We start from the raw sequence: 14,786 nt of genomic DNA on the forward strand, positions 1-14,786 counted from the left end.
CTCAGGTATCAACATGGGCCAAAGAGGCTGGGTACTTCTTTGTGGATGTGGGACTTCCCACATTTATTTAATCATAGAATGAAAATTAGAAGGAGATCTTACGAGAATTTCTTGTCCAATTTCTCTGAAGTACTGATGAGGAAATAAGGGGTTGGAGGAGGAAATAACTTGCAAAAAGGTCACACATATTGACTAAAAATGGATCGAAACATTTGTGCTAGCCTAGTGCTTTTTCCATATCAATACACTACTGATCTCTAAAGGACAGGCTGGACAGACATCCTGGCCAGCCAAAGAGAAGGCCTAGCAAGCTTAAAAAACAAAATATAGCAAGCTATATAACTGCATATCCTAAAAATGAAAAAGCACATGGTGGTAACAAAACCTGAACATACAATTCAAATGAAAAGCCTTGAACATCTGATTTCCAAAATGGTTTCCCAAGAATACGTTTCATATTGTCAAACACTTGCTCATCAATATGATAATGGGGAATCACAAAAATAACTACCTTGCGCTTCTTTTATCTTTTATCTACACCTTTACCTTGCTCTTTGCTATTTTAGGTTTATTGAGCTAGTGAAGATAAATATAGACAAAGATTATCACCCCTTACACAGAAAAAGGAAAGAGTCTGCAAAAGTGAACAGAGCCTTGAATGAAAAAAAAGTTCACAATAAAACCAAGCTCTGGTAATGACTGGCAGAGTAGAGAGTTGGCAAGGAAAGGGTGATGCTGGACTTAAATCTAAATTTAAGCCCTTCAAACTACTAAGGGTTATATGGGACACCATCTGAACATATTTAACTGTGTCCTAATGTTTGCTAATGTAAATGATGGTTTAATGCCTTCACAAATTACATGAGCAGAAATTATCCTATCACATTATGTCTTTGAGAATCAACTCAAGTTAGGAAAAGTAGAACTGTGAAAGAACTGGGAATGTCTGGCTTGAAGAAAAGACTGGGGGTAGTAAATGGCTGTCTTTAATTTTCTGAAGGTTATTTGGTGGCTCTCATGGGCAAAACTGGAACCAAATGGTGAAGCTATAGAGAAACAGTATTAGCTTGTGGCAAGAATTTCCTAACAATTATAGCTACTGACCTCCAAACAAAGATGGAGGATTGATCACAGCCATTCAATTCACTTCTTCCTAAAATAGCACTTAAAAAACAAAAAAACAAAAAAGCAAATGAGAGAAAAGGCACCAATAAAATTTCAGAAGCTGAAAGCAAATGGATGAGCGGTAAATGACAGGAGACACAAAAACTCAGTCCTAAGACTAACATGGAAAAAGCTGAGAACCAACCTGACTTACAATGCATAATCCCTCACAGCCTGGGGATGGTGGTGACGTTAATTAACTAGACTTACTGTGGCAATCATTTCACAATGTATACAAATATTACTGAATAATTATGTTGTGCACCTAAAACTAATATAATGTGTTGACAATTATACCTCAGTCATCATCATCCTCATGGGAAGAAACGACACCTTAACAAGGTTGAGTTCTTCTGCTGATTCACAGACATGATTTGTTTTTTATTTAAATGTTTAATTCTGCTCAGTTGTTCTGTAGTCTATATTGGACAAATCTTGCACTTATTTCATTAAATATAAATATATTCTTATGAATTTTATGTTTGGGGATGCTACTATAGACTATTGTTTTTTTAATTTAAATTTCCAATTGTTAATTGCTACTAAATAGAAATACGGTTCATTTTTGTTTGATTATCTTGCAGCACTGCTAAAAATATTGGTTCTAACAGCTTTTTTGTAGATTCCAAGACACTACTGTCCAACAGAACTTTTTGTGATGATGGAAATGTTCTATATTGTTCAAACACGGGTAGTCACTACCATAATGGACAGAGCAGCTTTAGGCATTACTGTGTAAATGATGATACCTCTGTAAAGAAAACCAGTTTTACTCTTTCGTTTACCATCTATATGCTTTTTTTTCCGTTGCCTTTTTGCACTGGCTAGGATCCTAAGAGTGGAAATCCTTGCCTTTTTCCTACATAAAAGGAAGTATTCAGTCTTTCCCCATTAAATAAGATTTTAACTGTTAGTTTTATCAGGTCTAGGAAGTTCCCATCTACTCATAGTTTCCTGAGAATTTTGGCATCAATGGTCGTTGAATTTTGTCAAATTCTTTATCTTCACTTACTGAAATAATCATGTTTTTATTTTTATGATGAATTAACAGTAACTGATTTTCAGTTATTAAAGCAAACTTACTTTCTTGGGATAACCCCCACTTGTCAGGATGCATTATCCTTTTTATATGTTGCTGATTGGTTTCCTTATTCTTTGTTAAGTATTTTGCATGTATGTTCATGAGGGATATTAGTCTGTAGTTTTCTTGTAGTATCTTTGTCTGGTGTTTGGGTGTTAAGGTAATGCTGGCCTCAGAATGTATTAGGAAATATTACCTCTTCTTTGATTTTCTTGAATTCTGTCTAGAATTGCTATTATTTCTTCTTTAAATTCAATGCGGGCCTAGAGTTTTCTTTGTAGAGAGGTTTTAAGTACAAATTCAATCTCTCCCTGCCAACCCCAATTTTAATGGTATAGCTGACATACATAACACTGTGTAAGTTTAAGGTGTATAATGTGATGATTTTATACATATGTATACTGCAAATGATTCCCACAGTAAGGGTAGTTAATACATCTATCACCTCACATAATTATATTTTAGACATGGTTTTTTACATGGTTGAGTGCTGAATTTTGTTGTGTTCCTTTAAAGAGCGTTGGCCTTTGTGCTGGCATGCAATTACTACTCACAAAGCAGTCTGGTCCTTTCAAAAGTTGCTTTTAAGCTTGGTAAGGCACTCTACTCTAGAGCTAAATTAGCTCTAGGAGTAATGTGTAATGTTTCTGAGGATGCCACCCAATGCCTCGTGTATTATAATTGTATCTGTCCACACTAGTGAGTAAAACACAAACTATTCCTAGCCCCATATTCCAGAAAGTTCTGCCTACTAATTTCTGGTAGTTCTTTCCCTAGCCTCATGGACATTTTCACCCAACACATGCACAGGTCAGTATTTGGCAAAGGACCTGAAGACACATCTGTAAATATCTCTGCAGCAGTCATACTGTGTGGCACCTTCGTGTCCAGTACTCAACCCTCTGACCTCTAGCCACCCTGGGCTCTCCAAACTTCAATTTCTGACTCCTCAGTTCAGCAAAACTATCATGCTGCTGGCTTTCTCCTCCTGCACTTTGGAAACTACTGCACGGCAGTGAGTTAGGGACCACCTCAATGTCACTCTTCTTTCCTGTATCTGCAAACAGTTGTTATACTTCAGTTTGTCAGTTTTCTAGTTGTTTTGATGAGAGAGCAATTCCTCCGCAGTTAATTCTTCAAAGCAGAAGTGGAAGAGAAGCTCCCGATGTTCCTTCCTCATTTTACCTATCCAGAATCTAATTCTTCCCAGTTGTACACAAGCTGAATCAGACTCAAGTCGCCCTTACCTTTGTAGTCTTCTCCAATGGTTGATCACACTGCGCCTGTTGCATAACATCACTGACTATCATTTTAGCAATCTTCCAAGCTAGCTCTTCCTGGGCCTAAAAGAAATAATCCAACTGTTGATAACAGTTATTCATTAGAATAATCAAGACATACAACATCAGTGCTCGAAACACAGCTATATATGCATGTTGTTTCTATTCATTTGGATAAGAAGCATATTCCCATGTATGAAAGGGCCTGGGCCACCAGCTAGCTGATATTAACATGCGATTCATTGTTCCAGAGTTAGCTACTGGGTACCCAACATTGTGACTATTTTCACATTAGATGATCAAAACAAAACAGTTTTCTTTTCCACTCCCATTTCTCAACTTAACTATTCAAATGCAAGCCTTTACTTCTTAAAGTAAAACTGACAGTGAGGAAGGAAACAACTGAACTTTAGTACTGCACTGATTACTAAAGCCTGCTGGTTGGTGGACACTTGAATGCATGGATATTTTTCAGTGGTCACAGTCTTCACACTGAAGATATCTCCACTGCCTCCACCAGCCAGCTATGAGATGCTAAGAGGGTCCACCCTTTTTTGTTACATCTGGATAAGAGATCAGTAATGTGCCACATTTCTTAAATGTGGGAAAGAGAAAACTTAAAATCTTACTTAGACAAGGTGCCACTAATAAACAGGGATCTCTTAACACTAAAAGTAGAATTTACCTCATCAGTATTTCCTTGTACCCATTTCTTCATTGCTTGTGAGAACATGGATCCTAGTAAACAAAGCCAAAATTGAATGTAGATTTTAAGCATAATCTTACATTAAAAAATGCTCTTACTTAAAAGCTACTTCCAGACATGGATACTTTTTTGTACAATCTCACCCCAAACATTAAGGAATATTACCATTACTAGAAACTATTATATTTATATGATAAACTGTTATATTATAAACTCTATATTATTATATAAGGACAATATAAATTGATTATATTGTCTTCATAACAGAGTACTTGCAAACACCACAGTTCAAAAACTTTTGAAAAGCAGCTTCAGAGTTCTTGATTTTTCTTCTACTCTCCTGACTTGATGAAAAAAACTACCATCTAGGGTCAGACTTGAAGCAAACATTGAAAGAGCAAAACAAAACCATGATCAGGATTTGGACTTGGGTAAGAATCTAGCAATATACCAGCAGGTATCAATTCACTCATTATGTACCCAAACCTTCCAGACCAGCTCTACAAATGGCTTCTTGTAGAAATTGTGCTGTTATGTGCTGGATCTATGGTCTGTATAAATTACTTTGGTAATAAGAGAAGAAGTTTAAAGAGCCAAGCTCTGTCCAAGCCATGGTACGCCTCAACTTTCTAGGAAACATACAAGCCTATCTATATGTGTACTCAAAGACTGAAGAATCATCAAGGATGTAAACTAGGCTCTATTTCCATATAATTAAGCTTATCCTTAAATTAATACAAATATGTTTATATCCTAACTTTGCTTTAAACCAAGTGGCTGGAAGATTATTTCTTAGCCAAGGTCCTGATTAATTCAGTGACAGGGACAGAACTATACACAGCATTCATGAAAAATATGAAATCTGGATCATTTTTCCTTAATAATTTTTAGTATTAGCTAAAAGTTTGGATACTGGTCTTGTTAAATTTTATGGCCAAGCACAGTCAACAGCGCCATAGCTTTACATGCTCTGCCTGAAGTCTCAAATAGCTGATGAATTAACCAACACGCTGCTTTCTCTTTAGGCTCACCTACAGTCATACTGTTGACAGATTCCCACTTGCTAACACTCTCTCCTTTTAACACTCACATCTCTCACTACTCTCTGTGCATTCCCTCCCCTTTTAACACGGAGCTCTTCCAGGATCCCATCCAAGCCTTCTTTTCTCCTTCAACCATGTTGGGGCATTGCATCACCTCTATGGCTTTAACTAAAAAACTTGTTTTTGGTTTTTATACTTAGAAATTTTCCAAAGGCTTCTCAAACTTACCATGTCCCAAATTCTGCTCATCTGTCTTCCATGTATCCTTTCTTGTCTATCTCACAAAATAATTTGGTCCTCTATTAAAAATTAATATCAGGAGGCAGAGCCAAGATGGCAGCGTGAGTAGTTCAGTGGAAATCAAATCCCAAAAACATATATATTTATGAAAAGACAATAAATACAACTATTCCTAATAGAGACACCAGTGGATGCAATACAACAGCCAGGAGATGTGCGAGAATGAACATCACACGAAGGGGGTAAGATACAAGCCGCGGCCAGGCAGGACCCGAACGCTCCCCCACCCCAGAACCCGGTGGGAAGAAAGGAGTCGGAACGGGGAGGGAGTGAAAGCCCAGGACTGCTAAACAACCAACTCTAGAAATCCACACCCGGAGCACAGACACAAGGTGCACGGGGTGCTGGATAGTAGAGAAACGGAAAAGCAAAACCTGCGGGTAGGTCCCCGCAACTGGCGCCCCTGAGACAAAAGAAAAGCGAGTGTGTTTTGCAAGTCTTAAGGAGATAGGGACCCCACAGCTGGGCGAAGTCATCCCAGCACACTTAGCCAGCAGCTGGGAATCCCAGGAAACGTTAGGAGCCCTAACCCCCTGGGCAGCATCGCACCTCTGAAGCCCCTCACGGCACTAAGCAGCCTGCCAGTCATTCCCCCAACTGGCGCAGACCCCAATACACCGGCCCAGTAGTGGGAAAGCAGCAGCATGTGCCAGGGGCAGCAGGGCCAGAGGGGACCAGGAGCAGCCCGTGCGTGTCAGCAGCCGTGGTGCCACAGGGGCCCAGGAGAGGTCCACGCAAGCCCACGGCAGCGGCGACTGAGTGTCCCAGGAGGGGCCTGCGTGCACCAGCAACCGCGGTGCCAGAGGGGCCTGGGAGTGACCTGTGGGAGCCGGCGGCAGAGGCGGAGGAGCAGCCCAGGAGCAGCCGTGCTCCCAGCAGCCGGCCGGAATCCCAGCCTGATACACACCCGCCCGGGCCAGACCCAAAGGCCACTGTCGGCACACAGCTGCCCAGCAGGGGCGCCACTATCGCGGAGGAGTGCACCCGGCGTGCCAGCCACTCCGCCCAGGGCTCTACACTGCTCTGACAGAGACCCCACCCACAGCAGCTTAGGGGAATAACCCGGTGGCTGCTCCAGGAGTGCGGGTAACTGACACAGGCATCACAGAAGGGCAAAGGGTCCAACAAGCAGTAAAGGACTTTCTTCTCCCAGCTGACACATCTGCCACCTGCCTATAGCCACTGCTATCACCATGAAAAGGCAGAGAAATTTAGTCCAGTCCAAATAGTCCAGACAACCCCTGAGAGAGGACCTACGGAGATAGACCTAACCAGTCTTCCTGAAAAAAAATTCAAAATAAAAATCATGAACATGCTGATGGATCTGCAGAGAAATATGCAAGAGCTAAAGGAGCAAGTACAGAGGGAGACTACAGAAATAAAGCAATCTCTGGAAGGACTTAAAAGCAGAATGGACAGGATGCAGGAGGCCATTAATGGAATAGAAACCAGAGAACAGGAATGCATAGAAGCTGATGCAGAGAGAGATAAAAGGATCTCCAGAAACGAAACAATATTAAGAGAACTGTGCGACCAATCCAAAAGGAACAATATCCGCATTATAGGGGTACCAGAAGAAGAAGAGAGCGAAAAAGGGATGGAAAGTGTCTTTGAAGAAATAATTGCTGAGAACTTCCCCAAACTGGGGGAGGAAATAGTTGCTCAGACTATGGAAGTACACAGAACTCCCAACAGAAGGGACCCAAAGAGGACAACACCAAGACACATAATAATTAAAATGGCAAAGATCAAGGACCAGGACAGAGTATTAAAGGCAGTGAGAGAGAGAAAAAAATGGTCACCTACAAAGGAAAACCCATCAGGCTATCATCAGACTTCTCAACAGAAACCCTACAGGCCAGAAGAGAATGGCATGATATATTTAATGCAATGAAACAGAAGGGCCTTGAACCAAGGATACTGTATCCAGCACGATTATCATTTAAATATGAAGGAGGGATTAAACAATTGCCAGACAAGCGAAAGTTGAGGGAATTTGCCTCCACAAACCACCTCTACAGGGTATTTTAGAGGGACTGCTCTAGATGGGAGCACTCCTAAAAAGAGTACAGAACAAAACACCCAACATATGAAGAATGGAGGAGGAGGAATAAGAAGGGAGAGAAATAAGGAATCATCAGACTGTGTTTATAATAGCTCAATACGCAAGGTAAGTTAGACAGTAAGGCAGTAAAGAAGCTAACCTTGAACCTTTGGTAACCACAAACTTAAAACCTGCAATGGCAATAAGTACATATCTTTCAATAATCAACCTAAATGTAGAAGGACTGAATGCACCAATCAAAAGACACAGAGTAATAGAATGGATAAAAAAGCAAGATCCATCTATATGCTGCTTACAAGAGACTCACCATAAACCCAAAGACATGCACAGATTAAAAGTCAAAAGACAGAAAAAGATATTTCATGCAAACAACAGGGAGAAAAAAGCAGGTGTTGCAGTACTAGTATCAAACAAAATAGACTTCAAAACAAAGAAAGTAACAAGAGATAAAGAAGGACATTACATAATGATAAAGGGCTCAGTCCAATAAGAGGATATAACCATTATAAACATACATGCAACCACTACAGGAGCACCAACATATGTGAAACAAATACTAACAGAATTAAAGGAGGAAATAGAATGCAATGCATTCATTTTGGGAGACTTCAACACACCACTCATTCCAAAGGACAGATCCACCAGACAGAAAATAAGTAAGGACATAGAGGCACTGAACAACACACTAGAACAGATGGACCTAATAGACATCTATAGAACTCTACATCCAAAAGCAACAGGATACACATTCTTCTCAAGTGTACATGGAACATTCTCCAGAACAGACCACATACTAGGCCACAAAAAGAACCTCAGTAAATTCAAAAAGATTGAAATCCTACCAACCAACTTTTCAGACCACAAAGGTATAAAACTAGAAATAAATTGTACAAAGAAGGCAAAAAGGCTCACAAACACATGGAGGCTCAACAACATGCTCCTAAACAATCAATGGATCAATGACCAAATTAAAATGGAGATCCAGCAATATATGGAAACAAATGACAACAACAATACAAAGCCCCAACTTCTGTGGGACACAGCGAAAGCAGTCTTAAGAGGAAACTATATAGCAATCCAGGCATATTTAAAGAAGGAAGAACAATCCCAAATGAATAGGCTAATGTCACAATTACCGAAACTGGAAAAAGAACAAATGAGGCCTAAGGTCAGCAGAAGGAGGGACATAATAAAGATCAGAGAAGAAGTGAATAAAATTGAGAAGAATATAACAATATAAAAAATCAATGAAACCAAGAGCTGGTTCTTCGAGAAAATAAACAAAATAGATAAGCCTCTAGCCAGACTTATTAAAAGAAAAAGAGAGTCAATACACATCAACAGAATCAGAAACGAGAAAGGAAAAATCATGATGGACCCCAAAGAAATACAAAGAATTATTAGAGAATACTATGAAAACCTATATGCTAACAAGCTGGAAAACCTAGGAGAAATGGACAAATTCTTAGAAAAATACAACCTTCCAAGACTGACCCAGAAAAAAACAGAAAATCTAAACAGACCAATTACCAGCAAAGACATTAAAGCGGTAATCAAAAAACTACCCAAGAACAAAACCCCCGGGCCAGATGGATTTACCGCGGAATTTTGTCAGACATACAGAGAAGACATAATACCCACTCTCCTTAAAGTTTTCCAAAAAATAGAAGAGGAGGGAAAAGTCCCAAACTCATTCTATGAAGCCAGCATCACCCTAATACCAAAACCAAGCAAAGACCCCACCAAAAAAGAAAACCACAGACCAATATCCCTGATGAACGTAGATGCAAAGATACTCAACAAAATATTAGCAAACCGAATTCAAAAATACATCAAAGGGATCATACACCATGACCAAGTGGGATTCATCCTAGGGACGCAAGTATGGTACAACATTCGAAAATCCATCAACATCATCCACCATATAAACAAAAAGGACAAAAACCACATGATCATCTCCAAAGATGCTGAAAAAACATTCGACAAAATTCAACATCCATTCATGATAAAAACTCTCAACAAAATGGGTATTGAGGGCAAGTACCTCAACATAATAAAGGCCATATATGATAAACCCACAGCTAACATCATACTGAACAGCAAGAAGCTGAAAGCTTTTCCTTTAAGATCAGGAACAAGACAGGGATGCCCACTCTCCCCACAGTTATTCAACTTAGTACTGGAGGTCCTAGCCATGGCAATTAGACAAAACAAAGAAATACAAGGTATCCAGATTGATAAAGAAGTCAAACTGTCACTATTTGCAGATGACATGATATTGTACATAAAAAACCTTAACGACGCCATCCAAAGCTACCAGAATATCGGAATTCAGCAAAGTTGCAGGATACAAAATTAACACACAGAAATCTGTGGCTTTCCTACACAATAACAATGAACTAATAGAAAGAGAGATCAGGAAAACAATTCCATTCACAATTGCATCAAAAAGAACAAAATACCTAGGAATAAACCTAACCAAGGAAGTGAAAGACTTACACCCTGAAAAGTACAAGATACTCTTAAGAGAAATTAAAGTGGACACTAACAAACAGAAACTCATCCCATGCTCCTGGCTAGGAAGAATTAATATTGTCAAAATGGCCATCGTGCCCAAAGCAATAAACAGATTCGATGCAATCCCTATCAAATTACCAACAGCATTCTTCAACGAACTGGAACAAATAGTTCAAAAATTCATATGGAACCACCAAAGACCCTGAATGGCCAAAGCAATCTTGAGAAGGAAAAATAAAGTTGGGGGGATCTCGCTCCCCAACTTCAAACTCTACTACAAAGCCACAGTAATCAAGACAATTTGGTACTGGCACAAGAACAGAGCCACAGACCAGTGGAACACAATAGAGACTCCAAACATTAACGCAAATATATATGGCCAATTAATATACGATAAAGGAGCCATGGACATATAATGGGGAAATGACAGTCTCTTCAACAGATGGTGCTGGCAAAACTGGACAGCTACATTTAAGAGAATGAAACTGGATCACTGTCTACCCCATACACAAAAGTAAATTCAAAACGGATCAAAGATCTGAAATCAAGTCATGAAACCATAAAACTCTTAGAAAAAAACATAGGCAAAAATCTCTTAGACATAAACACGGGTGACTTCTTCATTAACATACCTCCCCGGGCAAGGGAAACAAAAGCAAAAATGAACAGGTGGGACTACATCAAGTTGAAAAGCTTCTGTACAGCAAAGGACACCATCAATAGAAGAAAAAGGTATCCTACAGTATGGGAGAATATATTCATAAATGACAGATCCGATAAAGGGCTGACATCCAAAATATATAAAGAGCTCATGCACCTCAACAAACAAAAAGCAAAGAATCCAATCAAAAAATGGGCAGAGGAGCTGAATAGACAGTTCTCCAAAGAAGAAATTCAGATGGCCAACAGACACATGAAAAGATGCTCCACGTCGTTACTCATCAGAGAAATGCAAATTAAAACCACAATGAGATATCACCTCACACCAGTAAGGATCGTCACCATCCAAAAGACAAACAACAACAAATGTTGGCGAGGTTATGGAGAAAGGGGAACCCTCCTACACTGTTGGTAGGAATGTAAATTAGTTTAACCATTGTGGAAAGCAGTATGGAGGTTCCTCAAAATGCCTAAAATAGAAATACCATTTGACCCTGGAATTCCACTTCTAGGAATTTACCCTAAGAATGCAGCAGCCTGGTTTGAAAAAGACAGATGCACCCCTACGTTTATCGCAGCACTATTTACAATAGCCAAGAAATGGATGCAACCTAAGTGTCAATCAGCAGATGAATGGATAGAGATGTGGTACATATACACAACGGAATATTATTCAGCCATAAGAAGAAAACAAATCTTACCATTTGCAACAACATGGATGGAGCTAGAGGGTATTATGCTCAGTGAAATAAGCCAGGTGGAGAAAGACAAGTACAAAATGATTTCACTCATTTGTGGAGTATAAGAACAAAGAAAAACTGAAGGAACAAAACAGCAGCAGAATCACAGAACCGAAGAATGAACTAACAGTTACCAAAGGGAAAGGGACTGGGGAGGATGGCTGGGAAGGGAGGGATAAGGGTGGGAAAAAGAAAGGGGGCATTACAATTCGCATGTATAATGGGGGGGTGGGGTACGGGGTGAGCTCTGCAATACAGAGAAGACAAATAGTGACTTTATAGCATCTTACTACGCTGATGGACAGTGACTGTAATGGGGTATGTTGGGGGGGACTTGGTGAAGGGGGGAGCCTAGTAAACATAATGTTCTTCATGTAATTGTAGATTAATGATACCAAAAACAATAAAGGCATTGTAAAAAAAAATAACACAGAAAGAAAAAATACTATTCTGTTAATAATTGAAGATCCTCACTGTTGATACCCATAAGAAATGATAATAAAAAGAAAAATAGGTATAATTTATTTTTTAAAAATTTCACCCAGAGCCTGTGTTATGAAACTCAATCTACCTTTCTCATTTACTCTCCATATGAAATCCGTCACCAAATTCCACCTCAGATGCATCTCTTGACTCCCCCCTTGGAAGTCTTATAAATGATTTATTTCTAATTCCTGCTACCACTACCTACCTTCCAATCCTCCTTTTCTTCTACCTACATCACTACTAATCCTTCTAGTTAATTGATTTTGCTGGTACCTCTCTCTCCCCAACTCCAATTCGTTCAAATGCTATTGCCAGAAATATGCATTTTGTTGGTACTCTGCTTAGAAATCCGTAATGTCTTTATGACAGGAATCCCGGCTCCTTAACGTGGCATGCAAAGGTTTTCTTTCACAAGTAAGTACAGCTTCATCCCCATTCACCTCTCAGCACTGCACCCAGGCACTAGGGGGCTGCTTCCCAACTTCCTTTACAATTCCTTCTTGTTACACTCTTCTCCTAGATGATTTGAATGTTTTAAAAAACTACCTTGTTTGCCCTGACAGCAAAGTTCTCATACTCTCAGAAGTCTCTGAGATACACCCTTCTTAAAGCTCAACCCTTTCCTCTGTACTCTATGCGTGGGTTTCAAAGCCCAAACTGAAACTATCGGTGCTACATGGCAAACATTGTCTGTAGCTGCCCTCACCAAGGTAGGAGAGGAAGGCGAGCTAGCTGCAAGCTGCTGTCAAAATGGTACTCTGAACCAAAGGCCTGGGGATGGCTGCCAATCTGCTGTGTGATCCCCAACAAGCTACAGTCTCCCTGATCCTCAATTTCTTCACTTGGAGAACGAGGAGATGGTATCCACAGATGTATTATCTAAGATATGCATCAACTTGAAAATACTAAGAAATATCCATTATTTTGGGTGTGAGGTAAGCTGGATAAGAAAACTTAAGAGTCTGTGTCAGTTTAAAAAACAGTATTTTTCTTAAATAAAATAAATATGACTCATAATATTACCACCCAGATAATCTCTACTGAAATTCTAGTAATTAGGTCAATCAATATTTTTTGAGTGCCTTCTGTGCACCAGGCATAATTTTAGCATCGGGGAATATAATGCCAAGTAAGAGAGACAAAATCCTTGCTCTCAGAAAGGGAATATTCTAGTCATGAAACAGAAATAGACTATAAACAAGTATGCAAATACATGAGCAAGATGATTTCTGGCAGTGAATAAGAACATAAAGAGGTGGTATTTTAGATCATGTGGGTTGGGAAGTCCTCTCTGAAGGGAGAATATTTGTGATGAGAAGGAGCCTGTCTTTGCAGGAATTTCATGGCAGGGGAAACAGCAAGTATACAGGCCCTAAAAGGGAATGGGCCTCAGGGAAAGAATAAAGTAAAAGTCAAATTAGAGCTTAGTCTGAAAACAGAAGAGTAGGTCAAGATAAAGTTGTCAAGGCAGGCAGGGAATATTCAGGTCCCAGGAAAGATGAAGCAGGAAGCATGGGGGAAGAGAAGGGTGGGTAACCAAGATGTAAAGCACGTAGGGTAAGAAAATTTAAAAACGAGAGGAAAAGGGTATAATGAAAAGTAAAAGGTACCTCCCCTTCTTATCCCTAAAGTAATCTGTCACATATTATGTGCATCCTTTCAGGCCTTGTGCACACGCATGTGTGTGTCCTTTTACAAACATCATATACAACATTACCTATGATGTATTCTAACCAAAACGTGTAGCTCAAATCATCAAGACTTGAGGTAAAACTTCCAGTTTACAAGAATACAAGGGAGAAAGAAATAAGTCAAACAGTACAACCAGGAAAATCCAGAAGGTTGGGCATTTATAGAACAACTAGCAAAGAGGCTCATCAAGTCAGGGTCATAAAAAGGGACTAAGCTCAATTAAACCAAGAATACACCATCTATTTGTATCCTTGGCGTCTAGCACAGTGTCTGGCACACAGGAATCACTCACATGCCTTATGAGTGAATGAGGTGAATCTGTAGGCTCCCACATTATGTCACTTACTTACCGAAAACATACTTGAATTAAAATAGACATCTGGACAACTAAAGGAAGCACCAGGATATAGGGATGTATTTACTCAAATTGCAGAGATTACTATTCATTACATAGGCATGTCTCAATTATATTAATATATAATAATTAACAAGCAAGTAACCTGATGGATGAGCTTTTTGCTTGTAGACATACAATCCTGCTGCCTCTATCTTCAAGTCTAACCCAAACCTGACCATTCTTTCACTGCCTAATCCACAACCACAACCATCATCCCTTTCTTAAACATTAGCAAGAATGCTGTTTCTCTGTTTCTCCTCCTAAATCTGCTCATACTGTTTTCCAAACAGCTGCCAGAACCAGCCCTTTACAGCATTCACCACATTACTTCCCTGATCCAATTTCCAATGTGTCCCCAACACTTCCAACTTCCTACATGGTCTGTGGTGACCCTCCCAACTTCACCTACCTTCTACCACTCATTCCTCGGCTCAGTCCTCCTCAGCCACACCGGTCCTGCTATTTCTTGATCATGCTGAGCTATTAAGATTCAGGGCCTCTATTTTTGTTCCATCCACCAAGAACACCCTTACTTCCAGGTCTTGCAAGGGCTTACTCCCCTATTCTGCTCAGGTCTCTACTCAAAATGGTAATTCCTCAGTGCAATCTTTCCTAACAACCACTTCTAAAGAAAAACTTTCAACTCCTCTTCCAG

At 39.7% G+C, this 14,786-nt stretch overlaps 1 protein-coding gene across 6 annotated transcripts in view; it reads right to left on the reverse strand.

Annotated features, from left to right (window-relative positions):
• The window catches only part of AKAP10 (A-kinase anchoring protein 10), a 77,496-nt gene that overhangs the window by 2,371 nt on the left and 60,339 nt on the right, over positions 1 to 14,786 (reverse strand). For 5 of the 6 annotated variants that reach the window (XM_073234741.1, XM_037012955.2, XM_037012947.2 and 2 more), the window contains 3 exons: positions 4,211 to 4,263; positions 3,493 to 3,588; positions 1,105 to 1,164 (listed from right to left, as the gene is read on the reverse strand). In XM_073234741.1, the coding sequence (XP_073090842.1) occupies positions 1,144 to 1,164; positions 3,493 to 3,588; positions 4,211 to 4,263 (170 nt within the window). In that variant the 3' untranslated portion in view covers positions 1,105 to 1,143. The remainder of the gene's footprint in view (positions 1 to 1,104; positions 1,165 to 3,492; positions 3,589 to 4,210; positions 4,264 to 14,786) is intronic. The other variant, XM_037012950.2, reaches the window with a different exon arrangement.

The sequence above is a fragment of the Manis javanica genome, chromosome 4 (genome assembly GCF_040802235.1).
Source record: "Manis javanica isolate MJ-LG chromosome 4, MJ_LKY, whole genome shotgun sequence".
NCBI classification, from domain to species: Eukaryota; Metazoa; Chordata; class Mammalia; order Pholidota; family Manidae; genus Manis; species Manis javanica.